Source organism: Pipistrellus hanaki (genome assembly GCF_964339955.1).
Source record: "Pipistrellus hanaki genome assembly, chromosome: 9".
Classification (NCBI taxonomy): domain Eukaryota; kingdom Metazoa; phylum Chordata; class Mammalia; order Chiroptera; family Vespertilionidae; genus Pipistrellus; species Pipistrellus hanaki.
This window is the reverse complement of record NC_140511.1, coordinates 80,393,853-80,419,968: the sequence shown is the minus strand read 5'-3', so window position 1 is coordinate 80,419,968 and position 26,116 is coordinate 80,393,853. Positions and strand designations below refer to the sequence as shown.

Sequence of the window (26,116 nt, the reverse complement as noted above, 5' to 3'; positions counted from 1 at the left end):
TGCGGTGACCCTGTCCCTGAGCAGACGCCCCCCTGGCACCACCTTGCCCACGCCTGCCCCCAGACAGCCGAAGGGAGCCAGGCCAGTGCCATGATCGGATCTTTATTTCTGCGGGCACAGCTCCGCGGGGGAGGCCCTCCCGCAGCCGGCCCCTCATGACCCAGGGCACGGCCACTCCAGCAGACGCTCTCACACTCACTCACTCCTGCCCCACGGCCCCCGGGGCCTGGGCCGGCGGGCGCAGCCTCAGGAGCTGGCTCCCCGCCCCCTTAGTGCCCGGGGTGCCCGCGGCCCCGCCTGGACTTCTTCTTCCCTGCGGGGGGCCGGATGGGGAGGGGCACGGTGCTCGAGGGTGGCGGCGGCGGCAGCAGAGGAGGCAGAGGGGGCTCCATGGGCTCTGGCGGGCCGGGGCTGGGCCGGAACCCCTCAAAGGGTGAGAACGTCAGGGGGCTGCGGGGGAAACCAAGGCAGAGTCAGGGGACTTCCCCCCTGCCTGGGACACAGGCTGTGAGGGCAGGGTGTCCCCGAGGCAATGGGAACCGAGGCTGGTGCTGGCCGAGAGCCCCGCCCGGCCCCTCTGCGCGGAGTACCTGAGGGGCGTGCGGGGGCTGCTGTGGAGGCGGCGGGGGGAGCGCAGCTTCGGCTGGAAGGAGAAGCCCTCCTTGATGCTGTCCAGGACGGAGGGCGCCACGTACGTGAAACCCTGGGCAGAGGCGGAGGGAAGCTCAGCAGCCGCTGCGGCGGCCGCCCAGCCCGGGGCCCGGGGCCCGGAGCCCGCAGCCCGGGGCCCGCAGCCCGCAGCCCCAGACCTACCAGGAAGGCCTGGTTGGCGCTCTCACTGAGCGCCGTGTCGTCGGGACTGTCCACTGGCGTCTGCCGCGTGAAGTGGGCGTCAAACTGGCTCACGTCCTCTTCCGACTGCTGTGGGCAGACCGGGGTAGGGAGGGTCAAGGGGTGTCCCAAATGGGGTCCTCCACCCCCCCCGGGCCCTGGGCCCCACTCACCAGACAGGGCCTGAAGGGGGGGTCCACACGGCGGGCCAGGAGGTCGTCCCAGTTAACGTGCCGGAAGAAGGGGTGCCTCTGTGGGTAGAGCGCCCAAACACGCCAGCGGTTCGCCCCTCGGCTCTCGGTGACTCCGCCCTCCAGCCCCCCCCGATGGTGGTTCAGACCCACCTGCACGTCAGCAGCGTCCCCCGGGCCGCCCCCCATCCGCTGGCTGGGGTTCCGCTTCAGAAACTGGAGGACGGGACAGAGGGCAGGGCTGGGTCAGGCAGGGCTTGGTGTCCCGTGTCCCCGGTGGCCGGCCGGGGGGCAGGGAGTGGAGAGGAGGAGAGCGGGAGGCGGCGGCCCTGGAGTGTGGTCTCTACCTCCTGACGCTCAGACTTCCGAGGTTTGGTCCCGTGCCCCCTTCTCTACGAAGCCTTTACAAAGGCCCTGGTGGCTGGCATCACCCAACTCCAAACCTGCGTGCCCCGTGCCCCTGGCCGCCTTTCCAGGGAAGAGCGGCTAGCTCATTGCCAGCGGTTCGCCAATCAGGACGAGGGACTGGGGCTCAGCAGCTGCTCTGCGCCAGGGCTCAGCCCCGAGCTCAGCGTCTGGGACCGAAAAGCGGGGCTCCCCGCCCCCAACGGCACCTGCACAGGCTGCAGTGCGCGGCCCCCACGGCCGAGGCACTCAGGAGCCGCCAGGGCTGGGGAACGGGCCGGGCGGGGCAGGGCGGGGCCGGGCGGAGGGGGCCACCTTTTTGACGAGGTCCCGGGCATCCGGGGTGAGGTACGGCGGCAGCGCCAGCTTCCCTTTGAGGATCTTGTCCATGGTTTTCTTCCGGTTCTCCGCGGTGAAGGGCGGCTGCAGGGGAGAGCAGGCTGTGGGCCTCCCGCCGGGCCCCGCCCCTGCCCGCAGAGGGCTCCGCCCGCCCTCGCCCTGCCCTCCCGGGAGCCGGACTTGCCGATCCAGTGAGCATGTCGTACATCAGGGTGCCCAGGCTCCACCAGTCCACCGCGCGGTTGTGGCCGCTGCGCACCAGAATCTCGGGGGCCCTGGGAGCCGGGCGGAGGCATCAGTCGTGCCGGCCCTTCCCGCCGCCCTCCCGCCCCTGGGCCTCGCCGGCCGCCCCTCACATGTACTCGATGGTGCCGCAGAAGGTGTGGGTGACGGCGCCCTCGTGAATGGACTCCTTGCAGAGCCCGAAGTCCGTCAGCTTGACGTGGCCTGAGGAGGCACGATGGAGGAGTGGTCAGCGCCCCGGCCGCCGCGGGCTCCTCGGCCGCCCCTCGGGCTCTGACCGGGGGAGACGCACCCTGGCTGTTGAGCATGATGTTCTCGGGCTTGAGGTCCCGGTAGATGATGCCCTGGGAGTGCAGGTGGCCCAGGGCCAGCGTGATCTCTGCCAGGTAGAAGCTGCAGACACAGGCCGGGGGCAGGAGTGAGCGGGGCGGGCAGGCCCTCCGCTCCCGGGGCCCCGGGAGAGGCGGGGGCACCCACCAGGCCGTGTCCTCCAGGAAGATGCCCTCTCGCTCCAGGTGCGTGAAGAGCTCGCCGCCTGCGACACAAACACGGCAGCAGCTGTGTGCGGGGCCCGCCCCTCCGCTCTCCGAGCCTCGGTTTCTCCTCGGGGGCGTGGGGCTCAGTTCCCGCCCTACCTGCCTCACAGAGCTGCCGTGGGTGCATTCAATTCAGCAAACATCTACCGCCGCCTATCGGTGCCCGGCCCTGTGCTGGGTGAGGCTGGGGACAGAGGTCAGAGACCCAGCCATTGCCCTCAGGATGCTCAGTCTAACGGGAGAAGACGTGACAGATGGAGGCCACAGCTCTGCGAGCTTAACCCCAAAATTCCTCCCAGAGGAGACAAAGGAGGACAGAATCAGCCCGAGGAGAGGGGCCAGGAAGGCGTGGCGGCAGTGGGACTCAGAGGGGACGCCGAGATGGCGCTCAGGGGCTGGAGCGCGCGGGCTCCCGGTGGGTGGGGGAAAGCAGGCCTGGAGCGCTCCATGGCGGACAGGGGGCCCCGGAGGCCAGGCCACGGTCAGGGAGCCATGAGTTCTGAGGAGTGGAGGGAGCAATGCCAGCTCTGAGATGACGACCCTGGGAGTTAATGGAGGAGACACTGGGAGGGGCTGAGCCGGAGGGAAGGAGGACACAGCTGTGCCCTCCCCGTGCCCCCGCGGGGAGGATGGCGGTCATGGCGGAGAATGGCCTGACTGGCTGGGACCTGACTGGATGCAGGACACACAGGAGGAAGGCGCAGGGCATGAAGGGACAGTGGGATGGAGGACAGCCCTCTGGACTTCTAAACAATCCCACATTCCCATCCACCCCCGGCACAGGGAGGGACAATAGGCATTAGATAGATGTTTGCTGAATGAATGAACGAATGAACGAACGAACAAATGAATGAACGGATAAAGGGGTGGACAGACTGACAGACGGTGTGGGGGCCCCCTGGCTGTCCTACACACCACAGCTCTCCAGGCTTCCCTCGGACCCCAGACCTTCCTGTGCTGGTTCCCGGGCCTGCCCATGCCCTCCCGGGCCCCCTCCTACCACTGAGGCACTCGAGGATGAGGTAGAGCTTGCCGCCAGTCTGGAAGGCATAGGCCAGTTCCACTATGAAGGGGTGTTTCACCGACTCTAGAATGTTCCGCTCAGCCCGCGTGTGAGCCGTGTCCTTGGCATTGCGCACAATTTTGGCCTGGAGAGGAAGGGATCGGCGAGAAGGTGGCACCTGGGGCCATTATCCTTCAGCCACCCTCTCTCACCCTCAGCACCGCCCTGCCGGCACCGTGGGCAACAGCTCCTTGGTGTGGGGCCGCCTGTGCCCGGCATCCCTGGTCCCTGCCCACCGGGCACCATTAGCGCCTCCTCTAGTCACCATTCCAAAATGTGTTCAGGCATTGCCAAATGCCCCCGGGGGACAAGGCTGCCCACGGCAGAAAATTAACGCCCAGACAACGCCCAGTACATCTCAGTCACCAACAAAGCACATCATGATGGGGCCCCTTAGCGCGTAATGAGCTAAAATCCCCATCTCCCAGCGATGAGGCAGTCCCAGCGCAGCCCGCTCCCCGGTGTGTGTGATGCTGGTGTGAACACACCCACTGGGCGGCCGAGGACATAAAGTGTAGCACTGCCCTGGCTGGTCTGGCTCGCTGGTTAGAGCACCGGCCCGAGGACCAAAGGGGCATGGGTTTGACTCCAGTCAAGGGCCTTGGTTGCAGGCTCAATGCCTGGGCCTGGCTTGGGCGTACACGGGAGGCAACCAATCTATGCATCTCTCACATTGGTGTTTCTCTCCCTCCTTCCCTCTCTCTTTCACTCTGTCTAAAAATCAATGGAGAGCCGAGACCGGTTTGGCTCAATGGATGGAGCATCGGCTTGGGGACTGAAGGGTCCCGGGTTCGATTCTGGTCAAGGGCAGGTACCTTGGTTACGGGCATATCCTCAGTAGGAGGTGTGCAAGAGGCAGCTGATCGATGATTCTCATCGATGTTTCTAACTCTCTATCTCTCTCCCTTCCTCTCTGTACAAAATTAATAAAATATATATTTTTTAAAATAAAATAAAATAAAATAAATAAAATAAAAATCAATGGAGAAATATCCTCCGGTGAGGATTTAAAAAAAAACATGGTACCCACAATTATGTAGAGTACCTATTTGTCAACAATAATAAATGACTATGTTACTGACTTGTGTATGTGCTATACTGTACTTTTTCTCTCTATTTTAGAGGGTACTCTTTCTACTTATAAAAAAGTTTGCCATACAACAGCCTGCCCTGCGACACTGCAGCAGCCTCATACATCTGGTTTACGGCCTCTCTGTGTCTGACTGAATCCTGTGCTGTTTGGCGGCCCAGGAGTGACAGGCTCTGCCATACTGTGTGGCGTGCAGCCGGTGAGACCATCCAGGTCTGTGTAAGTGCACTCTGATGTCCGTACACAATGGGATTGCCTAACAGTGCATTGCTCAGAACGCACGCCCTCAGTAAGTGGGGCATGACTGTGGTCACAGCTGACAACAGACCAGCAAACGCCCAAGATGGCACCTGTCTCCTCCATCTCGGTCCCGCGGTCCTCCCACACCTCGTGCGGCGCAGCGGGAAGGGCAGGCCTGGTGGCTGAACCAGTCACTCACCTTCCTCAGGACCTTCATGGCGTAGATTCTGCCCGAGTTGGTGCCCTGCACCTTTCGCACCTGGAACACCTGTGGGGCAGGGAAGACAGGATCAGCTTCCCTCTCCACACCGTCTTCACAGCGCCCGCCCCACCCACCGCCCAGACACCCCGCCCTGAAGCCGGGACCGAAGGCTGCGCCCCCTAAGGGTGGGGCAGTAAAGACTGCCAGTCCGATTCTAAAAGGATTTGCCCTTCCACCCTTGAGTCCGGGCGAGGCTCCGGGTGGACCCTCTGCCGGAGGCCCGCGGAGGGGGGGCCCGCGGAGGGGAGGCTGCGAGGGGAGACCTGCGGAGGGGCCGCACCTTGCCGTAGCCGCCCTTGCCCAGCACGCGCAGCAGCTCGAAGCAGTGGGGCCCGATGCGCTCGGGGCCGGGGTTCACGCTGGTCTCCGTCAGCTCCACCTCCTCGTAGTGCCCCGCGGGCCTGCGGACACAGGGGCGGTGGGGGCGAGGCTCCCTACCCCGGGTCCCTTCCCCGGCCCGCCTCCCCCGACACGACCGTCACTCACTCCAGGCCAGCCGCCCTCGGGTCGGCGAGGGGACACGCGTCCTGCGAGAAACCGGGGTCAGAGGCGGGAGGTGCGGTGCTGTCCGCGGGCCGAGCTGCTGGGCCCGGGGGAGGGGACGGGCCGGGCTGCTGGGCCCGGGGGAGGGGACGGGCCGGGCTGCTGGGCCCGGAGGGAGGGGAAGGGCCGGGCTGCTGGGCCCGGAGGGAGGGGAAGGGCCGGGCTGATGGGCCCGGAGGGAGGGGCCGGGCCGGGCTGCTGGGCCCGGAGGGAGGGGCCGGGATGGGGCTGGCAGGCGAGGGGCCGGCCTGGGAGGGGAGGCCGGAGCGGAGAGAAGGGAGGACGGGGCAGGTCCCGGAAGGCGGGTCGGGGTCGGTGGGGAAGGAGCCTGACAGGGCCGGGGTCTCAGGAGCGGGGTCCGCTCAGGGGGGAGCCGGGCGATCCCGGCGCCGGGGGGATGGGATCGGCTCTGGGATCCAGCCGCGCCCGGGAGGCCACTCACCGCGGGGCTGAACTCGGGCTCGCCCTCGCCCTCGCCCTCGCTGCCTTCCTCCGTCTCCAGGTCCAGGTCAAACACGGCCGCCATGGCGGCGCCGGCCCCGGGGGCCCCTCGGCGCGTTCCAGCCGCGCAGTGACTGACAGCCGGGGCCGGGCCTCACGTCATCTCTGGGCGGCGGCGGCGGCGCGCGCCGATGACGCACCACACCGGGAGCTTTGCACTAGCGAGAGAAAATATGGCGTCCGTCGCAAGGCCTCTCGGGAATTGTAGTTCCAGGTTACCGGGATGCCAAAACCTGCGGAACCGCTGTGGAAACCTTCAGTCTTCCCAGCACAGCTCTCCGGGCGGCCTGGGAGGCGCCCATCTTGGCCCTTAGAGAGTCTGAAGGGGGCAGAGCCGGACGCGCATACAGGTGTGAGTGTAAATGCAATTCCCAGCCCTGATGGGCCTGTCGCTGCCAGGCTGGCCGGGTGGCGATGGGGCAGGTCTTCCATCTGTTCGCCCCTGAAAGGGAGGCGGCTGCATCCGCGTCTCCCTAACGTGCCTCCGCGCCTCCGTGTTCTGCCTCCGCGCCTCCGTGTTCCAGGACCCTGCAGGCCAGAGCATTCGCTCGGTGCCTGCTCCGGGCCCAACTCACGGCCAGGCTTTGCCGCCAGGTTCCTGCCTGAAAGGCCTCGTGTCTCACTCATCCACCTGCGAACATAGGCTTGTGTTGGAATTTGCTCCGCTGCCAATGTAAGCACGTTTTGTAATCCGGCTACCTGATACGGAATAGGCGCTTAATAAAACTTTGTTAAAAGAATGAATGAACGAACCAACGAACACACCAACCCTGGTCTGTGACTTTAGACTTGGGCATGCGTTCCTGCTGGATGGGGCTCTGTGGTGGTGTGTGTGTGTGGTGGTGTGTGTGTGTGTGTGTGTGTGTGTGTGACTTGGACCAGATGAGGCCTGGGTGAGTGGATTTAAGCTTGGAAATACAGATCTCAGGGGCCTCCATGCTGGAGGAGGGTCATCTGGCTGGATGTGGCCCTGTGGGTGTAATCCCACCCTCAGGAGACCCTCAGACTTGGGTGCTGGTGTGGATTCTCCTCGCAGGCTCCCACAAAGGTCAACCCCAAAGCCTGGCCAGTGTGGCGGGCATCCCTGGCCACCCTCCCTTCTCCCCTCCCCATAGCGCTGAGCCGAGAGATGCTGTCCGTCGCAAGAACCTGTGGCAGACCCTAGGCCTGTAGGTAGTCCGTAAGCCTTTATTTGGAGGGGATGCTGTGGAGCTGTCTGTGGCTCCTCTGCTGAGCGTGCGGGAGTCCTTAAAGCAGTCTCCCCTGAGGGAAGGGTGAGACTCCTCCGCCAATGCCAGTTAGGGGTACCAGAGGCCAAAGCACCGAAGCTTGGTGAATATACATGATGCATGAGGGGCTGTTCTCATGTGCCAGGGCCACATATGAATCAGGGCAGGAGGTTAGCAAGGTCTAGAAACTGAGGGCATGTAAGACAGTAAAAGCAGGACCCTGGACCCTCCACCTGTCCCTCGACATTCCACCCGCCGTGATAGGACCTAGGGCCGTGGTTTTCCCTCTTGGAGCCTCTTTTCCCTCTTGGAGCCTCTAACCGGCCGATCATGTCCACATGGAGGGGAGATGGACCTGCTGCCCTCCGGCCCCCGGCTCCGTCAGTGAGCAGGCGCGGCCTTGCCGGAAGTCGGCAGCAGGCTCACAGCTGTCCGGGAATTCGTTAAAGGAGAGGGTGAGAGTGAGAGGACAGGGTGTTTGGTCTCAGGTTTTCTTGGGATTTGCCCAAGGCCAGGGCCTGCCAGGTTCTCTCCTCCTGTCGATGGCAGGAAGAGAGAGATGCTTGGAGGGGTGGCAGGCTGGGCTTGGTGTGCGTGTGCTGTTGTCCCTTCTCCATGGCAAGAGTCCTGGGCAGCTGTGGCCTGGACTGGCCTTTGGGAGGGCACGAGGGCCCAGCGGCCTCCCAGTTGCTATCTTTTATGGCCCTTAATCCCAGGAGGCCTTGGTGTCGAATGGCCCTGCCGCTCTGGAGTGGCGCTGAGGCCTAGGCGTGGGCCAGGCCAGGGCGGGGCAGGGCTGAGGGCAGGGAGGCAGGAGAGGCAGGAAGCTGAAGGCAGCCGCGCCCCCCTCCAGCACTCTGGCCCTGCCCCCGGCACCAGTGCTATTTGAAGTGGGACAGGAAGTGTGCGACGGGGTACTGGGGCCCGTCGATGCCCAGGCCCTGGCAGAGGCCCAGCAGGCGGAGGCGGGCCTCGGCGGGGCTGGGCCCGGCGCAGGCCAGGCTGCAGCAGGGCTCCTCGTACGCGCCGCGCCCCGGGGCCTCCTCCAGCGACGTGAACTGGCTGAAGCGCAGCAGGCCCCGGGCCTGGAGGGCCTGCAGCACCTCGGGGCTGGCGGCAGAGCGCAGCGCCTGCCGGTGCTGGGACAGCAGGCAGGTGACGCCCACCAGGCAGCCCCGGGGCCGCGGGCGCGGGGGCACAGCGGGCCGCAGGCCGCAGGCCGCCATGGCGGCGGCCAGCAGCAGGTCCACGCCGTACAGCTCCAGGATCCAGTCCCGCAGGTAGAAGCCGCCCATGCGGGGGTTGATCTCGAGGAGCCGGGGCCCGGCCGCCGTCAGCTTGAGCTCCACGTTGAAGACGCCGTCCAGCAGCCCGCAGCCCAGGCAGCAGCGGAAGGCCGCCCGCACCAGCTGCGCCTCCTGCTCCGCGGCCAGCCCGCTGGGCATGCAGGCGGCCGTCTCGGTGAAGCCGGGCAGCCGCGTGGGGCCGTTGTCCGAGACGAAGGCGGCCAGCAGCCGCCCCCGGAACAGCACCAGGTCCACGTCATGCTCCGTGCCCTCCACGAACTCCATCAGCAGCATGGCGTTGCCCCAGCCCAGCCCGATGCCGGGGTGGTCGGCCTCGCCCTGCAGGTCGCGGGCGATGCGCGCGAAGTGCCGGCGGCACTGCTGTGCGTCCTCCACCAGCCGCACGCCCACCGCGCCCGCCCCGAACTCCAGCTTCATGACGCCGGGCAGGGGCACCTGGCGGACCGCCCGCTCCACGTCCGCCTCGCTCTCCAGGGGGCAGCAGGGCACCGCGTGCAGGGCGGGCGCGGGCCAGGGCGGGCCGCGGCGGCGCAGCAGGTGCCGCTGGGTGCGGCTCTTCTCCTTGGCCAGGCGCACGGCGGCCGGCGGGCTGCAGGGCAGGCCCAGCTCCCGGCACAGCAGGGCGGTGAGCACCAGGCAGTCGTCCCAGTAGGAGAAGCAGCCGTCCAGCCGCAGGCCGCGCGCCCGCACCAGCTCTGCCAGCCGCCGCGCCAGCTCCTCGTCCCGCCGGTGCTCCGTCACGTCCAGGTGGATGAAGGTCTGCGCCAGCCGGGCGGCGAAGTGGTTGGGGTCCGAGTCCACCAGGTGCAGCTGCAGAGACCACAGGAGGGCGGCCCGCTCAGGTCAGCCCAGGCCGGGCGCTGAGGAACCAGGAGGGGGTCGTAGCCCTCGGGGGAGTGGGTTTGCCAGCATTAGGGGCTCGAGAAATGCTCCTGGGTGGCTGAGTGAATGGAGGCGCAGCCTGGGGCGGGCGGGGGGGGGGGGGGGGGGGCGGAGCACCCTAGGCGGGGCAGTGCTTACGCTGGGAGCCAAATGAGAGCCACCAGAGGAGGGGGCTGTGGGAGGGAGAGGGCAGCGGGGCGGGGTGCAGAGGGCCAGTGTGCCATTTCCCACAGCAGACAGGGCTTGTAGGGAAGCCCCAGGCCCGGCTCGGACAGGGTCAGTGTCTCTGGGCATCACACTCTCGGCCATCGCTGTGCTGACACGGGAGGCCCGCACAGAGGAGTCCGGGGGCCCACAGCTCCGAGCTCACTGCCCCCGGGGGGCGGGGGGCGGACACAGCAGCCGGCACCCAGGGCAGAGCAGCCCCTAGGAGGGCGGGGAGGGTGGTGTCCGCGGTAACAGGATGGAGAGGCGTTCCGGGTGAGTGTGTGTGCGGACACGGCGGGCAGGGCCGTGGAGGCCCAGGAATGGCTGGGGGAGGGGCGTGTACCGAGGGAGAGGGGACAGGGGCCACTGTGGCAGATATTTGGCCCGTTTTGTGTCTGTTCAGTGGGGGTAAGCATGTCTGTGCTGCCGCCTGGCTCCAGACCCTGTAACGAGGCCACTGCTGTGAGCTCGGCTCGGGGTTGTAAGCTGCTCCCAGCACCTCCCGGGCCCGGGGACTCCACCTCAGAGGCGGCACCTGGCCTTCCTGCGGGAGAGGCCCAGGCTCCTCACCCGCCCGGCATTCAGAGCCGGGCCTGGCACTAATCCCGAAGCCGCCCGCCTCCAGCCTGTCTGCCCGGCTCCGCTTAGACCTGCGGGGACGGAGCATCCACCTATGAACCAGGAGCCGGTTCGATTCCCGGTCAGGACACAGGCCCGGGTGGTGGCTCGGTCCCCAGTAGGGGGCGCGCAAGAGGCAGCCGGTCCATGATTCTCTCTCATCATTGATGTTTCTCTCTTTCTCTCCCTCTCCCTCTCCCCTCCTCTCTAAAATCAAATTTAAAATAATAAAAACTGCGGGGTGCGGGGACAGAAGTGAGCTAGACTTCTAACCTGCGCCAGGCGGCTGGCTTGGCCCCTAGGACTGGGGTCCAGCGCCCCAGAGAGATCGCAGGGCCCAGACACCACCCCTACGGCCGCCGCCGCCCCCGCGCGCCCCCGCGCGCCCCCGCGCGCCCCCGCGCGCGGCCCCGCACCTCCAGGCCGTAGTCGCGCGCCGCCGCCCACACGAACTTCTTGCTCTCGCCGCCCGCGCCCACCACCAGCAGCCGCCGGCCCGCCATCAGGCAGCGCGCCGAGCGCCGCAGCATCGTCTCCACCAGCGGCCCCGCCGCCGCCTCCTCCTCCTCCTCCGCCGCCGCCGCCGCCGCCGCCGGCCCCGCGCGCCGGGCCCAGAGCCCCTCGAGCGCCCCGCACGCCTCCAGGCACCGGCCGCCGCCCAGCGCCAGCGCCACCGGGGCCAGCGCGCCGCCCGCCGCCGCCAGCGCCAGGTCCACGCCTGCGGAGGGGAGGGGAGGGAGGGGCTCAGCGAGGGCGGCCCCGGCCGTGCCCCCCGCCCCCCGTGCCCCCCGCCCCGGCCGTGCCCCCCGCCCCCCGTGCCCCCCGCCCCGGCCCCGCCGCACTCACCGAGGAAGTCCGTGCCCGCCAGGCGCCCGCCGCGCTGCTCCGCGCTCAGCCCGGCCTCCAGGGCCAGCACCGCGGCCAGCGCCTCCTCCGCGGCCGCCCGGACGCTCCGCCGCACGGCCGCCGCCTGGGCCGCCGCCCCGGGGCCGCACTGGGCCAGCGCCGCCTCCAGCGGGCGCGGCAGCGAGTCCTGGTGCCGGGGAGGTCGGTCCCCGCGGCCCACCGCGCACACCACCTGGGCGGGCTGCGGCTCAGGGACCGGCCCGGAGTCCTCCCGGGACAACCCCCCCCCCCCGCCCCCTGCACCCTCCTCCCCGTGCACCCTCCTCCCCGTGCATCCTCCTCCCCGTGCACCCTCCCCCCCATGCCCCCTGCACCCTCCTCCCCGCGCATGCTGCCCCTATGCCAGGATCCAGGCCAGGCCCCTCGGGACACCCAAGAAGCCCACCTCCAAGCCACTGCCCAGCTGGCCCCTAGACCCCTGGGACTCCACTCAGGTTCCACCCAGCTGGGTCCTGCTCCCCGGGGCTCCAGGCATGCTGGGTCCCGGCTCCTGCAGCCCTGGGGCCGGGCCACCCTGTGTGCCCCAGCCCGGGAGCCCCTCGAGGACAGGCCTGAGCCTCTCCCTCTCAGCGTGGCCCAGAGCCGCACACCCAGGGGGTCCCCAAGCCTTCCTGGGCTCCCCCGCGTGGAGGCCCCCCACGGCTCCAGGCACTGGGGTTCGTCAGGGGCCTGGGTCGCCCTCCTGTGCAGAGCTCCTGGGCTGAGGGCTCAGCCCCACGCTGCGCAGCACGGGGTCAGTGAAGGCCTGATGGGGGCGGGTGAGGCAGGGCTGGAGGGGGGTGAAGGGCCAGACCAGGATCCTCTCAGAGGCAACCAGGACCCCCCTCAAAGCGTCTGTCCTCTGGCCCCAGCTGCCGTGGCTCCGCTGGTTGGAGCGTTGTCCCGAGCACCAGAAGGTGGTGGGTTTGATTCCCGGTCAGACCAGGCACATGTCCAGGTTGTGGATTTGACTTCCCAGCTGGGGTGTGTGCAGGAGGCAACCGGTGGACCTTTCCTCTCTCACATGGGTGCTTCTCTCTCCTTCCTCTCTAAATTCAATAAAAACGTTATAAAAAATAAACATCTGCCGAAATCTGGCTCAGTGGATAGAGCATCGGCCTGTGGACTGAAAGGCCCCAGGTTCGATTCTGGTCAAGGGCATGGCACATCCCCAGTAGGGGTGTGCAGGAGGCAGCTGATTGATGATTCTCTCTCATCGATGTTTCTAGCTCTCTATCCCTCTCTCTTCCTCTCTATAAAAAAAAATAATAATAATAAATAAATAAAAAATAATAAATAAAATAAACATCTATAAAATGTTTTCCAAAAAGAGTTGTCCTCTCTGCCCAGGGCCAGCCGCTCAGCGGGGGAGACGGGGTGTGGGCAGGGCCATGACCTCGCCCGGCCATGCTCACCTTGCTCAGCAGGGGCCGGTCAGCCTGCGTCCGGCACACCACGGCGCAGATCCGCACGGCCAGCGCCGGGCCCGGCGGGGCTCCTGGGGGAGAGGGAGGCCTGAGCCCAGCTGGGCAGCCAGGAGCCCGCGCCGAGCGCCCACCGGCCGGCCCCGGCGGCTCTCACCTGCGCAGGGCAGCCGGACGGGCGGGCACACGGCCTCCACCAGCACACTCTCCTCCTCCTCCAGCCTCTCCAGCAGCGCCACCACGGCGTCCGCCACCGTGCCCGCCGCGGCTCGCGGGTGCAGGCGGAGCGGCTGCCGGCCCCGCCAGCGCCAGCCGCTGAGCCTGACGGCCACCTGCAGCCACAGGAAGGGGGAGGGGCTGCGGGAGGAGCCGCCACACCCTCGGAGGAGGGAGGAGGCAGAGGGCTGCCCCAGCGATGGGCGGCCACAGGAACACAGTGGGGGGAAACTTCCCAGCAGGACTCGGGGCCATCCTGAGGCGTCTACACAGCCCGCCGGGGCCGGGGCCCGTTACCTGCCGGGCAGCGCCCAGGGCCTCCGAGTGCAGGAAGGCCCCCACTTCCGCCTTCACCAGCGCCTCCTGGCCCTCCGTGCGGCTCAGCTGCACCAGCCGCAGCCCCGGGCCGGCCCCTCCGCGCAGCAGCGCGGGCGGCCGGCGGGCGAAGGCCAGGGTGGCAGGCACGGCCACGCCCCGCTGCGCCAGCAGGTGCCTCGCCAGCAGCCGGTCCTCCAGCAGCCGGGCCAGCTCGGCCGAGGCTCCGGTGGGGCAGGTGAGGTTGCGCGCGAGCTCGGCGGCCGCCCCGCCCTGGCCGGGCCCCGGGCCCAGGCCCGCCAGGAAGTAGGTGGCTTGGCGCGGGGGCACAAAGGCGTCCAGGAAGGTCAGGCCCCCGGGGTGGAAGGTCACTGCCTTGGAGACCAGCAGGGCCGCCTCTCCCGGCCGCCCCGGCGCTGGCACCTTTGCCAGCCACGCGGGGGACAGGCAGAGCAGCATGTTTCCTGCGGGCAGGGGGGGAGGGCCGCCGGTCAGGGAAGGCCTCCTGCCCCAGGCCCTCCTGCCCCATGCCCGCCTGCCCCAGGCCCTCCTGCCCCAGGCCCTCCTGCCCCAGCCCGGGCCCTGGCAGCGGGGGCAGCTGGCACCCTGGGACGCCGGCAGCTGCCAGGGTTGGCGGGTGTTTTGGGATGTGGCCAGGCCAGGGCAGGGCTGCCCTCTCTGCAGGAAGGGGTGGGGAGACTGGGTGCACACTCACCGGGACTCTGGGCCCCACCCTCCAGCAGCACGGACAGGAAGGTGCTGGGGGACCCCAGAAGGCACAGGGTCACCTCGGCCCCAGGGCAGCCTGAGGGAGGAGAACAGGCCCGGCTCACCCGGGGCTCCTGCTGGTCTCCCTGCCCCCCTCTCCTGCCCCCTGGGGCCCTCTGGGCACAGAGGAGTGTAAAGGGACCGAGGGAAGCCAGGGGGTAGAGGAAGCTCTGGCCGTCCCCGCCCCGGCAGGCGAGCGCCCTTCTCTCTGCAGCTGGCCTGGAAGGCGCTGGCGTTTGGGGGACCAGAGACCTCGGTTCTGGCCTGAGCTCTGCCCCCGGCTTTCTGGGCCCCTGGGCCCCGTGCAGTGGGAGGAGGAGCCTCTGCACCCCGTTTCCCAGTCTGTACGGCGCGGCCGAGGCTGGTCCTCCTGTATTTTACAGCTTTGGGGGCCACCGGGGATGTGAAGCGGGTAGAGCAGGGAAGGAGGCTGGGGTCCCGCTGCCAGCTGCCTCCGCGGCCGCGCCCAGGACAAGCCCCTTCAGAAGCGGCGGCTCCGGAGACCACGGGCTGCGGGTCTGGGGTGGGATCCTGGGGCGGAGGGCAGCTGGGTCTCTGGCCTGACCGGGGCCAGAGGCCGTGGAGACAATGCCGCCTGCCTGCCCGAAACTGGCCTGGGCTTCGGACCCAGTCACAGCTGGTGGGGGGGGGGGGGCTGACTGCCTGTGGAGGCCGGCGGCCAGGGACTCCGCCCTCCCCCGGGGCCCCTCCGCGGAGCGTCGGGCACCTGTGCGGGGTGCCTGGCTGCGGTCCTGGGTCTCCGGGAGGCCGGCGAGCTGCAGGCAGCTCTGCAGGAGGCTGTAGTGGTAGGCGGTCCAGGCCCGGGCCTCCGCCCCCTCGGGGCAGCCCGGGCAGTCCAGGCCCACGTCCAGGCGCCAGGAGCCCGGGAAGGAGTCTGCGGGGGGCAGGCCAGAGCCACCGCCCAGAGGGCCCTCCTCGTCCTCCAGGCCCTCGGAGCCCAGGGGGCAGTCCCGCTGGGGGCTCGGCTGATCCGCGGAGAGCTGGGGGCGGAGGGGCGAAAGCGGTGGGTGTTGGGCAGGGTGAGCACGGGGCACAAAAGGAACCCCACCTTGGGCTCCATCCAGGCAGACCCGCCCCGAGACAGGAGCGGAGGAGGGTGGATTGAGGAATGGAGACCAGGATGTGTGGGTGGGAATGCTTTGCAGACTGTGCGTGCAGTGCCCCCGGGGAAGGGGGCTGGGAGGGTGCTGGCTGGACCCCCCACCCCCCCGCCAGGGTTTGCCCCAGCTTGGTTCGCAGGGCAGGGGTTTTGTCTGTCTTGCTGTTCAGTGCAGCCGGGCTGCTCAGTGGATGTGCTGACAGAGCACGTGAGCGAACAGCCCAGCACCCTGTTGCTGCTGGCTTCCCTCCACCTTCACGGAGCTCTGCCGAGACCTGGGTTTACAGGGGGGTCTGCTCCTGGCCGCCCCCGGCCGGCCTCGGGACCCCCTGTGAGCCCACCCTGGGCGGGCGGGCGGGCGAGGCGTGGGGAGCAGAGCCGAGGCGTGGGGAGCAGAGCCTCCTCTCAGCGCGGGGCCCGGAAATGCTGTTTTTGGAGGAAAACATCCCTGACCCCCACGAGGGGTGCTCAGAGGCTCCTGAGGGGCCAGCAGCGGCCAGGCCAGTCTGGATTTCTCTGGCCCAGGCGGGTGCTGGGCGCTGGTCCGTCCCGCCCTGGGTGCGAGGACCTCGGTGACGATGGGGGGTGGGGAACAGGGTGCTGCACGGGGCCAGGAGGGCAGCGGTCCGGGTCCGCTCACCGGTCAGTGCCAAACCCTGAGCCTCAGGCCCTCCCCCAGAAGGCCAACTCCCCGAGGGCCTAGCAGGGTTCGTCGTCACAGCCCCCCAGCCTGGAGAGTGCCCGGGCCTGGGAGGGGCTCAGCGGGTGGTGCAGGATGAATGGTGCCAAAGGAGACCCGCAGCGCCCGCCTGCGGCTGATGGGGAGGGGAGAGCCGGGCACGCGGTACCTGCTGGGAGGGGCAGGGCCTGGGGGAGACGCGGCCTCGGGCCCTCTGCCTGGGGGGCCTGGGGGAGGGACCCAGGGGACTCACCATCCTACAGCTGGAGAGAGGCTGGCGCCTGAGGGCAGAGGAAGGAGCAGACAGGCGGGGTGTCAGGGCCCTCTGCTCCCCACAGCCCAGCCCCTAACTCTGGGGGGCGGAGAGGGGGACCCCGAGGAGGAGGGGTGCTGCCCGGACCCAGGGACCCTGCCACGGGCCCACACATCACTGGGGCTGTGAGCGCCCCCCCCGCGCCCCCCTCCAATGGCGGGGCAGACAGAGCCAGTCCCCAGGGGCGAGGGGAGCGCGCGGGTCGGCTCCAGGTCCCCCCCGGGCCGCAGCCCCTGCTCCGGGCTCCTCCCCGGGGCCCCGGGCGGAGCGGGCCGGTACCTGGAGGGCAGCGGCGGGTGTGGAGGACCTGGTGTCGGGTCGGTGGCCCTTGGCGACAGCGCTGGCGGAGGCAGCACCTCCTTTTATGGCCGCTCCCACCGCCCCGGGGAGGGGAGGGAGGGGAGGGGCGGCCAGGCCTCCGCCCTGCGGCCCGCCCCGCTCCGGCCCGGCCCGCTGGGAGGCCGGGGCAGGCTCGGCCGGGATGGGCGGATGGGAGGCCGGGGCAGGCTCGGCCCGGGACGGGCGGCGGTCTGAGGGCCGGGGAGAGCCTCAGAGGCACAGGCGGGGATGGGGCCCAGGACCGTGGCCAGGGACCGGCGAGGGTCCCCAATGGGCTACGGCAGAGACAGACAGAGGCGAGGACAGGGATCGAGGACAGGGACCCAGAGAGGCCACCCCTGACGGAGAGAAGCTGGAGGAGAGGGGACGGTGGGGCAGAGCCGGCAGAGGCTGGCACCGGGTGCCCCTGGGTGGGGGCCGGAGAGCCCGGGCACACAGGCCCCAGCTCTGTCCCCGGACGGTGTCCTCAGCCAGCAGCTGTGCCCGCCGTGAGCCCTCTCCAGAGACCCTCTCGGCCCTGGGCCCCTTCACTGCCCCCAGCCCTGCCCGCGAGGTGACCCAGTACGGTGCCCCCGAGGGCAGTCCCCCTCCCTGGGACACCTCCTCCCTGCTGGGGGCCGGAGGGGGGGCCAGGCTGGGGAGAGCAGCAGGTCTGAGCACCCGCCCTGCCTTCAGCACCCAGGCCAGCCGGACCCACAGCCTCCCTGAGACACCCCCTCACCCCAGTGCACCCCAGAAGCGCCCCGAGACCTCCTGGCTCAGAGCCGCGAATTCACCCCAGAAACACAGCCAGTACTCGCACCCTCTCCTCAGTGTGGATGGGTCCCAGCGGGGACCTGGGCACCTCCCCTTCCTGGTCTGAACCCCACTGACCTGCTGCCTAAGACGGGCTCGTCCCCCTCACCGGGCTGCTCAGGACGGCACAGGCCAGCCCCGCACGTGGGCTGTGGCTGCACTTCCTCACCCCCCCCAGCCCCTCTCCCCGGTGACCGGGCTGCCCCGGGCCTGCTGGGCTGGGAGTCCTGAGGCCAGTGGCACGTGGTGGGACAGAGCTGGCAGGTGCACACAGGGCCGCCTCTGAGGACCCGTCTGCCACTGGGGCACGTGGAGGGAAGAGAGACCGAAGCAGGGTTCCCCTACCGGCCCACGCCCCCCTCCCAGCACTCCGGGCCGGCTGCTGGGAGGCCCCAGGCTCCCGGGACGAGGTGCCATGGCAGCGCGGGGGGGTGGGGGGGGACGGAAGTCACTGGACAGCAGGACCTTGACCCTTAACAAGTGCCGCCAACCAGCAATCCTGCTGAGTCCATCTTAGCGCTCTTCCCGGCTCTGTTCAGTGACTCACAGGCCCGGCAGTCACCCCTCCCGCAGACAGACAGCGAGGAGCTGCGCAAAATTCATTTTATTTGTTAAAAATACATTTCTTTATTGATTTCAGAGAGGAAGGGAGAGACAGAAACATCAATGATGGGAGAGAATCACCAATCATCTGCCTCCTGCACGCCCCCTACTGGGGATCGAGCCTGCAACCCGGGCCTGTGCCCCTGGCTAGAATCGGACCCAGAACCCTCCAGTCCGCAGGCCGGCGCTCTATCCACTGGGCCAAACTGGCTAGGGCAAGACGATGGGATGATGTAACGGTAAAGAATAACCAAGTCCCAACAAGGAAGGACACAGTGTGAAAAAAAGGAAGGGCACTGCTGGGGCCCGATTAGATCTCTGATGGCCTGCAGAGGGCGGGGCGGGCTGGGGAAGGGCGGCCTGGCCTTCCTGGGTACCAGCCTCCCTGAAGCTCAGCGCGTACCAGCTCAGCCAAATTACAGCTAGTCACCCTTCCCCAAAGGGAGGACGAGGGCAGGCAGGCAGGCAGGCGGGCTATAATCCTCCTATGGGCAGGGGTCTGAGCGCAGGTTTCCAGGCCCATAGCGGGCTGGCTAGCGCAGGGTGGGTGCTGCATCTCCTCCGTGGAGGGGAGCGTAAGCCAGTGCTGACCAGGAGATTCTGGGAGAACTGGCGCTGTCAGTCTTGGTGACAGCGTGTGGTTGAGCATAAATGGCTTCGTTCGGGACCTGTTGCCTGTTTTGAACACAAGCTCTGCAGGGCCTGCGGACTCTCTCATCCTCCGAGGGAATCATGGGCACCTCTCACCGCAGCGGCACGGGCACCTCTCACCGCGCCGGCACGGGTGTCTGGCAGGAGGCAGGCGCTCCGGGCAGGCACAGACCCTGTCCCAGGCGCTGCGCCAGGGCCTTTGGGTGGCACCTCACGGGGCCCTGTGAGCAGCAGGTACGAGTCTGCCTCTGGCAGGTGAGGAGAGGGACGCTTAGAGAGGCGGTGCTGCTGGCCCAGGTCACCCTCTGCCGGAGTGCGTGCATCCATCACAGAGCCGCGTGGCCCTGCGCCGGCCCCCGGCCGCCCAAGCGAGGCGCCGGCTGAGGGGCATCGCCTGTGGGCGCAGGGAGGAGGGCCAGGGTGCAGCAGCGCAGGCCCAGGGGCCGGGACTGGAGGCCACAGGCTGCAGGGCAGCTAGGCTCAGGGCTGGGGCCGGCCGGCCACCACTCCATCGAAGCAGGACCCAGGCCTGCTTTCTCCTTACTCCCACCCTGCCACCCCCGCCCTCCTCCTCCCCCCCTGCCCGGCGGGTGCCCAGGGGAAGGGCAGAGCACAGGAACGGGCACCCAGCGGAGTAAGCGGCATCGGAGCCAGCCCCGTTGTCCTGACGATGGCTGCGGTCCCGGGCACCCACGGGGGCAATTAACCAGTGTGGGCGGGGTTTCCATGGCGGCAGTCCCAGGGGCTGCAGCGAGGCGCCCGGAGGGACCAGGGCCGGCGGGACCTCTCTCCTTTGTCCGGCACACTGGGCCTTTGTTCCCGCCGGGGTCACGGGTGGGGGTGAACTTGGGTTAGAGCCCCACCCCCTGCACCCTGGGTCCTGAGCCAGACTGGGGAGAGGCAGAATAGGGAAGAAACCACATTCTGGGCCCAGCACCCACTTGGGGGGCCTCCACCCACAGGTGCCACCTGCCCCCAGAGGCTGAGCAGGGCGGGCTCCCCATTGGGCCCCGAGCTGGTAAACACCCCCAGCAGCCAATGGGCAGCCGGCGTGCCCGGTGGGCCAGGGGGCGGGGCTGGGGAGGGAGGGGCCGGAGCGGCCGCTGGTCCAGGGTTGGGGGTGGAGGACTTTGGCTTCTGCAGAACCCGGCTTTCTTCCAGGCTCCCGGGAGTCCTCTGGGTCCCCTCGCCCAGCAGGCCACCCGACCCCCCTACACACACACACACACACACACACAAACACACACACACACACACACGCTCCTTCAGCATCACTCCTGTGCTTGCCCCAAACCCCAGCCTGTGTGTGACCTCCCTTCCCCCGGGCCTGCAGCCCACGGAGGAGGGAGCGGGGAGAACAGGAGGCGTTGTTTGGGGCTGACGCACAGCCACGCCGGCTCAGAGCGGTCTCACCACGCTGCCGCGAGGGCTCCTGGGAAAGGACTTTATTTCCCTTTATGAGCCCGAGGACGCACACTGCCGAGCCCCTCTGCCTCTGCCCGCAGCTCCCGGAGGCAGGCCCCGGGGCAGGAGGGCAGGAGAGAGTCCGCCCGTCGGCAGAGACGGCCCTCCGGCCGCGGGACGGCTGTCCAGCTCTCGCCTCCTCTTCGCCCCGCGCCGCGGGCTCCGGTCCCGGCTGGGTGTGCAAACACTGGGAACGTGGAATAAACCTTAACCGTTTATTTCCAGCAGAGCCTCCTGGTCCGCTCCCTGCGGGTGGCGGCAGCTGAGCCGCTGGATCCCGGCGGTGAAGGCGCGGTCTGCGAGGCCGCACCGGCGCCGGGGCCGCGGAGGCTGGGCACCCGAGTCCGGCACGCAGCCGCGGGGCCCTCAGAAGCGGGTGTCCAGGAAGGAGGCGGAGCTGCGCTGGGACCGGGGGCCCTCGAGGGGGGGGCCCTTGGAGCGCGTCAGGAGCCCGTGGAAGGTCTTGCCGCGCGTCTGGGGCTTGCGCCGCGGCGGCCGCGGCTCGTCCGGGGGCTGCACGACGATGCGGGGCACCTCGGGCCGGGCGCCGGCCCGCGCCCGCGCCAGCTGCTGGGCCTCGAAGACGGCGCGGGCCCCGGCCAGGCGGGCCTTCGGCCGCGGGGGCGGCCCGGAGGGGGACTCCGGCAGCCGGGCCAGCTGGGCCCGGATCTCCCGCTGCAGGTCCTGCTCCGACAGCGCCAGGCCGTGCACCTGCAGGGGCGGCACTGAGCGGCCGGCCTGTGGGGCCGGAGGCCCGAGGCCCCGGAGGGCGGCGGCACCAGCCCAGGAAGTGGAAAGGGCTGCGGGCGGGCGCCGGGGAGCCACAGGGAGCCCAGCCCTCCGGGGAGCCACAGGGAGCCGCCCGCCGGAGCCTGCCCGGGCCTCCAGGCTCCCTGTGACTCCGGCTCTGGGACCCGGGGAGGGGCAGGCACCCACCTGGGTCAGGAAGGCCTCCTCCTGCAGCTGGGCCGGGGGGATGGCTCGCAGGGCGCCCAGCGTCTCCAGGAGCCCGGGGCAGGCCAGCCGCTGCTCCGCGCTGCCCAGCGCCAGGCGCACCAGCGTCAGCCCCACGCGGAACAGCACCTTCACACCTGCAGACCGGCTCACTCAGGGCCAGCCGCCCCCGGACCCCGCCCGCACGCTGCCCTCGCCCCAGATTCCCTCCATCCCACCCCCCAACTCCACCCGCCCCGGGCCGGGGCAAGGACGGAGACGGGGTGCAATGCGGGTCACTGGTGAGTGTGTCTCAGCAGCCACAGACGCTCCCGGGCAGAGCACCCCCCTCCACGCCCGCACCCCAATTCATCTGTGGCCTGGACCCTGGGGACAGTGTCCTGCCGTGTAACTGTGTTAATTACTCAAAAGCAATAAATAATAAAAAGTACAATAAAAGTTTTTAAATTTAAAAAATAGCCCAGCGGGCGTGGCTCAGGGGTTGAGCATCAACCTAGGAACCAGGAGGTCAGGGTTCCCTGCCCGGTCAGGGCGCAGGCCCCGGTTGTGGGCTCGATCCCCAGTGTGGGGCGTGCAGGAGGCAGCCGATCCATGGTTCCCTCTCTTCACGGATGTTTCTGTCTCTCCCTCTCCCTTCCCCTCTGACATCAATAATAAAAATATATTAAAAAAATGTTGGGTTACACCAGCCTTCCACCCCCACCCCCGGAATGTGGTCCCCTCACTCAGGCGGCCCAGGGTACGGGCAGCAGCTGGCACAGTGAGCTGCTCCAAGCAGGCACTTGGGCTCCAGGGTGAGGGCCTCTCCCGCTGGCCATGTCCCCTCCGTGCCAGCCCCAGAGCCCTGGCCTGGCTCTGATCTGCCTAGCGGGAGCCTCCTTGTCCCAGCCCCCCCCCCCCCAGGGGCAGAGGCCGGCCTCCCTGTGTGTCTCCCCGCACAGGCAGGGCGCCACCCATCGCACTGGGAGCCTGGCCTGGGCCGGGCCAGGGCGCCGACGCCCTCAGCACCCGGCACCCGGACCCAGGGCCAGGATGGGCAGAGCCCCCCACCCCGCCCGGCGCCCCACTCACCCTCGCTGAGGAAGGCGTCCCAGACACGCAGCACGGTGGGGAAGGGCAGGGAGCGGGCGAAGAGGCACAGGAACCACTCGGGCAGGTAGAGCAGCGGCCCCACGCCCGTCTGCTGCAGGTGCTTGTGCACCCGCGGGAGCAGCCGCCGCAGCAGCGCCGCGAACACCTCGGCGTCCAGCCTCACGGCCTCCTGCAGCCAGGGCCGTCAGCACCCGCTCCCTCCCCCGCCTGCCCCTCCCCACCCGCCGCCCTCCCTGTGCCCGCCGCCCTCGCCGCCGCTCACCATGTGGGGCCCGTAGTAGCCGGGCAGGTAGAGCTCGCAGATCTGCACCAGGCACCAGAAGGCCTCCTGCGGGCAGAGCGGCCGTGAGTGCCCACAACAGACCCCCTCTGTGGTCACTCAAGCCAGAAGCCTGAGCTCAGTGCTGTGCTGGGGGCTTTTACCAAAAGACCCCCCACACCCCCCGCGCCCAGACCGAGAGCGGCCACCGCGGTTTGGTCAGAGCTCAGGGTGGTGAATTTGAGGGTCACAGAGCTCAGGGTGAATTTGAGGGTCACTGGGTTCCTGGCGTCATTGGGCCGGGGGTCATGTTTGCAAGGTTCGGAAGCAGGACTCGGGCCTAGCTGGTTTGGCTCAGTGGTTGGAGCGCCCGCCCGCAGCCTGAAGGGTCCCGGGCTCGATTCTGGTCAAAGGCTCGTCCTTCAGTTGCAGGCTCAGTCCCCGGCCCTGGCCAGGGCATCTCTCACATCGGTGTTTCTCTCTCCCTGTCTCTCCTCCTCCCTTTCATTCTCTCTAAAAATCACTGGGACAAATACCCGCAGGTGAGGATTAACGAGAACAAACAACAAAGGAACTGGGAGTCCTGAGGCCGAGGCAGTCACCTCCAGGCTCCTCGGGCCCTGAGCGAGGTTCCTGGCGTCAGGTTGTTGGGCTTGGGGGTCACTGAGGTCGGCAGTCGGGAGGCCCTGGGTCCCCAGGACAGGACCCGGGAGGCAGGGACCCCAGGCCCTGCGGGCAGAGTGCCTGGGTCAGGAAGTCCAGGGTCCGGGGCCCAGGACCACAAGGTCCCAGGGTCACTAGGGTCGGGGATCAATCCTCTGACGTGAATGCAGAGTCCCTTGGGCTGGGACAGGTGAGTGGGCTGCGGGGTCAGGGTCTTGGGCCCCTGGCGCAGGCGCAGGGTCCAGGGCACTCACCTCCGGGGGCAGATGCATGAGCAGCACCGCAGCCACGGGGCCCTGGGCCTGGCAGTAGCCCTGCTCCGGCCGATACAGGGTGTAGGCCTTGAGGACCTGCAGGAGCCCCTGCTGCCTGTGCCGGGAGACCCCGTTAGGCATCCCTCCCAGCCTTCGGAGCCTCTGCCCAGGCCTCCCCGCCCGGCTCTGCTGGGGGGCAGGGGGCTACACCACAGGACTGGGGAGTGCGGCTGGGACCCCGGGCACCGCTGGCCTCGTACCCGTGGCCCTGGGGGGACACAAACATCTCGTGCAGAGGGAACTGGCGGTGCAGGTCCCTGCTGATGGTCTCCATCCACTGTGGGTCTCCGGGCGCCTCAGCCAGCTTCTGTGGGCGTCAGGGAGCAGGTGTGAGGGCTCGGCGTGGCAGGGGCCCTGGGAAGGGGACTGGGACCCTGCCAGCTCTCGCACCTGGTACGTGTCGGGGCTGTTCTCCTGGCACACGTGAGCCCCGCACAGCAGGGGCCAGCAGCGGGCGCGCAGGGCGGACGGAATGCCCTTCCGGCACTGCATCTTCACCTGCGGAGGCCGAGCGAGGGCCCGGTGGGCTAGCCACCCCCCCCAGCCTCCCCTGCTCCTCTCAGCGGGCACCAGACAGCCTGCCAGCGGCACGGCCGCTGCGGGTGGCAGGGAGGAAAGGCAGGAGGGGGCACAGGAGGGCCATGCTGCCGGGCCCGGGCCGAGGCAGAGGCTGGTGAGCCACGGAGGCCGCGGCCTGTCCCTCTCACCTTCTTGTACCGGCGAGACATGGTTTTCTCCCAGTGTGACGTCATCTCCACCCACTTCATCTCCCGCTGGCGGATGAGGTCTACGGGGGGGTGGCCCGGCCTGGGAGCACATGCCACAGACACCGAGACGCAGGCAGCGGTTAGCGGAGCCCGCCTCTGGCTCTCCCATGCACCCGGGCAGCCTCCGGGGAGCTGACCAGTCACCCAGGAGTTGCCGGGGGTTGTGATGGGGACAGGAAAGGATGTGGCTGTGATGGGGGCAGGGCAGGAAGGACTGAAGGGGTTGTGCTGGGGAGGGGCGGCTGGCTGTCCCCGGCAGAGGGCACAGACAGCAGGTGGGCAGAACCCTGAGCTGGAAGCCAGGAGTCCCGGAGTCTGAGTCTGGTTCTGTCTCTGAGCTACTGTGTGACCTCAGGCAAGTTCCTTTGTGTCTCTGGGCTTATTGTCCTATCTACACTTGGGAAAGGGGGCGTGTGGGGGCACAGGTGTGGGTTTCTATGATTTAGATTTGGGATTCTTGGCCCAGAGATTAAAAGGGGAAGAATTTTTGGCCCCAAGAGATTGGGTGCAAAAGAGGCATACTTGGCCCTAGCTGGTTTGGCTCAGGGGATAGTGTGTCGGCCTGTGGACTGAAGGGCCCCGGGTTCGATTCCAGTCAGGGGCACATGCCCAGGTTGTGGGCTCAATCCCCAGTGAGGGACGTGCAGGAGGCAGACAATGATTCTCTCTCATCATTGATGTTTCTATCCCTCCCTCCCTCTCCCTTCCTCTCTGAAATCAATAAGAATATTTTTTTTGAGAGAGGCACACTTGGACATGTCCCCCAGCCCTGCCACCCTCAGGATTCTACCTGGAGCCTGAGGAGTGACCCCCAGACCCTCCCAGACTCTAGACGTCAGCCCTTAGCCCCCATCCCCCCTTTCCCTCCCCCCACAGCCCCTCCCCCCGCTTCCTCCCCACTTACCCCGGCTCTGCTGAGCTGCCCCCGATGAAGCCATAGCGGTCAGCCTGGCGGTACGGGCCCGGCCCGCTCAGCTCGGAGTCAGAGCCCAGCGAGCTGGAGTCATCCTGCACCAGGTCCTCGCCCAGGGCCTGGGCCATGCTGCGCAGACCCTCCCGGGAACGGCTGCAGGATGGGGGGAGCTAGTGTGAGCGGCAGTTCCCGGCCAGCCCGGGGCCCGGCTCCCGCGCAGCCAGCCCCCGCGCAGACCCTGGCTGCGAGTGCAGGGAGGAGGTTTCAGGGTACCTCACCGAGCCCCTCTAGCCCCTTCTGGAGGGGCAGGCCCCGAGGGGCAGAAAAGCCAGGCCTCGTGCGGAGACCCAGCCCCTGGCCCAGCCCCAGGCCCAGCCCCAGCTTACCTTCCTGCTGCACCTCACCTCCTCCTCTCACTTCCTCCTCAGCCACAGCTTCAGCCGCTCACTGGGGGCCCCTCCCCAGTGTGTGTATGTGTGTGTGTGTGTGGGGGGGGTGTCACCTCTTCCTCTCTGAGCCTCTTCCTGCCTACCCCAGTGTCCCCGGCCATGGGCTCCTCCTCCACCGCCTGGGCAGGCCTGGGCTCCTGTGCTGGCTGCGACGGGGCCGGGGGCGAGACCTCTAGTTCTGAGGAGACTAGCATGTAAAACACTCAATTCAGTGTGCCAGTGAGAATTGTGGTTTAGTTAATGTTTGCTCTTTACAAAGTAATACTTTTTAATATATATATATTGTATATTATTGATTTCAGAGAGGAAGGAAGAGAGATAGAAACATCCATGGTGAGAGCATCATGGATGGGCTGCCTCCTGCACGCCCCACACCGGGGATGGAGCCGCAGCCAGGCCTGCACCTGACCGGGTTGGAACTGTGATGTCCTGGTTCCTAGGTGGACGCTAACCGCTGAGCACGATGGCCAGGCCCAGGAAACACGTGTAGCGTGCACACATGCAGCATTATTATGCTACACAACAGGCAACGATGGGGCTTACAAATAAATATTAGTTTAGGTCGCAACACAGACAGTGGGACCCAAAGCGGGCTGGGAGTCCCGGTCAGCCGCCTGGGGGCCACGGAGACTCAGACCGAGGTCCT

At 68.1% G+C, this 26,116-nt stretch overlaps 3 protein-coding genes across 8 annotated transcripts; all 3 read right to left on the bottom strand.

The window, feature by feature from the left end:
- Positions 1-86: 86 nt before the first annotated feature.
- On the bottom strand, positions 87-6,411 carry RPS6KB2 (ribosomal protein S6 kinase B2). Its single transcript, XM_084895097.1, has 15 exons — positions 6,186-6,411; positions 5,687-5,727; positions 5,481-5,601; positions 5,138-5,206; positions 3,546-3,693; positions 2,487-2,544; positions 2,302-2,402; positions 2,123-2,213; positions 1,951-2,041; positions 1,743-1,850; positions 1,176-1,238; positions 1,005-1,082; positions 814-921; positions 591-703; positions 87-450 (listed from the first exon to the last, which is right to left on the bottom strand). Exons 1-15 carry the CDS (start codon positions 6,267-6,269, stop codon positions 270-272), a joined length of 1,455 nt encoding a protein of 484 aa, XP_084751223.1. The 5' UTR covers positions 6,270-6,411; the 3' UTR covers positions 87-269.
- A 993-nt stretch (positions 6,412-7,404) lies between these two features.
- Positions 7,405-15,306, bottom strand: CARNS1 (carnosine synthase 1). 2 transcript variants are annotated; one of them, XM_084895079.1, is made up of 8 exons: positions 14,823-15,306; positions 14,043-14,132; positions 13,310-13,791; positions 12,954-13,128; positions 12,788-12,870; positions 11,334-11,565; positions 10,904-11,205; positions 7,405-9,590 (listed from the first exon to the last, which is right to left on the bottom strand). In XM_084895079.1, exons 3-8 carry the CDS (start codon positions 13,784-13,786, stop codon positions 8,355-8,357), a joined length of 2,505 nt encoding a protein of 834 aa, XP_084751205.1. In that variant the 5' UTR covers positions 13,787-13,791; positions 14,043-14,132; positions 14,823-15,306; the 3' UTR covers positions 7,405-8,354. The 2 variants fall into 2 exon arrangements, with proteins under 2 accessions (XP_084751205.1, XP_084751206.1); XM_084895080.1 differs by lacking the exon at positions 14,043-14,132.
- Positions 15,307-20,032: 4,726 nt separating this feature from the next.
- TBC1D10C (TBC1 domain family member 10C) lies at positions 20,033-25,521 on the bottom strand. 5 transcript variants are annotated; one of them, XM_084895095.1, is made up of 10 exons: positions 25,408-25,511; positions 25,013-25,174; positions 24,049-24,148; positions 23,732-23,839; positions 23,542-23,648; positions 23,282-23,396; positions 22,368-22,433; positions 22,085-22,274; positions 20,996-21,150; positions 20,033-20,770 (listed from the first exon to the last, which is right to left on the bottom strand). In XM_084895095.1, the coding sequence occupies exons 2-10, from the start codon at positions 25,147-25,149 to the stop codon at positions 20,426-20,428; spliced, it is 1,323 nt and encodes a 440-aa protein (XP_084751221.1). In that variant the 5' UTR covers positions 25,150-25,174; positions 25,408-25,511; the 3' UTR covers positions 20,033-20,425. The 5 variants fall into 5 exon arrangements, with proteins under 5 accessions (XP_084751221.1, XP_084751217.1, XP_084751220.1 ...); XM_084895091.1 differs by having other exon boundaries at positions 20,033-21,150; positions 25,408-25,521; XM_084895094.1 differs by having other exon boundaries at positions 20,033-21,150; positions 25,426-25,471.
- Positions 25,522-26,116: the final 595 nt, after the last annotated feature.

Coding starts and splice junctions, on each gene's coding strand:
- RPS6KB2 (XM_084895097.1), bottom strand. CDS start 6,269: ATGGCGGCCGTGTTTGACCTGGACCTGGAGACGGAGGAAGGCAGCGAG. Junction 5,728..6,185: donor AGCCCGAGTTCAGCCCCGCG/GTGAGTGGCCTC, acceptor GGTTTCTCGCAG/GACGCGTGTCCCCTCGCCGA. Junction 1,851..1,950: donor ACGACATGCTCACTGGATCG/GCAAGTCCGGCT, acceptor TCTCCCCTGCAG/CCGCCCTTCACCGCGGAGAA.
- CARNS1 (XM_084895079.1), bottom strand. CDS start 13,786: ATGCTGCTCTGCCTGTCCCCCGCGTGGCTGGCAAAGGTGCCAGCGCCG. Junction 12,871..12,953: donor CGTCCGGCTGCCCTGCGCAG/GTGAGAGCCGCC, acceptor CCTCTCCCCCAG/GAGCCCCGCCGGGCCCGGCG. Junction 9,591..10,903: donor CGCGCGACTACGGCCTGGAG/GTGCGGGGCCGC, acceptor TGGTCTCTGCAG/CTGCACCTGGTGGACTCGGA.
- TBC1D10C (XM_084895091.1), bottom strand. CDS start 25,149: ATGGCCCAGGCCCTGGGCGAGGACCTGGTGCAGGATGACTCCAGCTCG. Junction 23,840..24,048: donor TGTCTCGCCGGTACAAGAAG/GTGAGAGGGACA, acceptor CGGCCTCCGCAG/GTGAAGATGCAGTGCCGGAA. Junction 21,151..22,084: donor GGACGCCTTCCTCAGCGAGG/GTGAGTGGGGCG, acceptor GCCGGTCTGCAG/GTGTGAAGGTGCTGTTCCGC.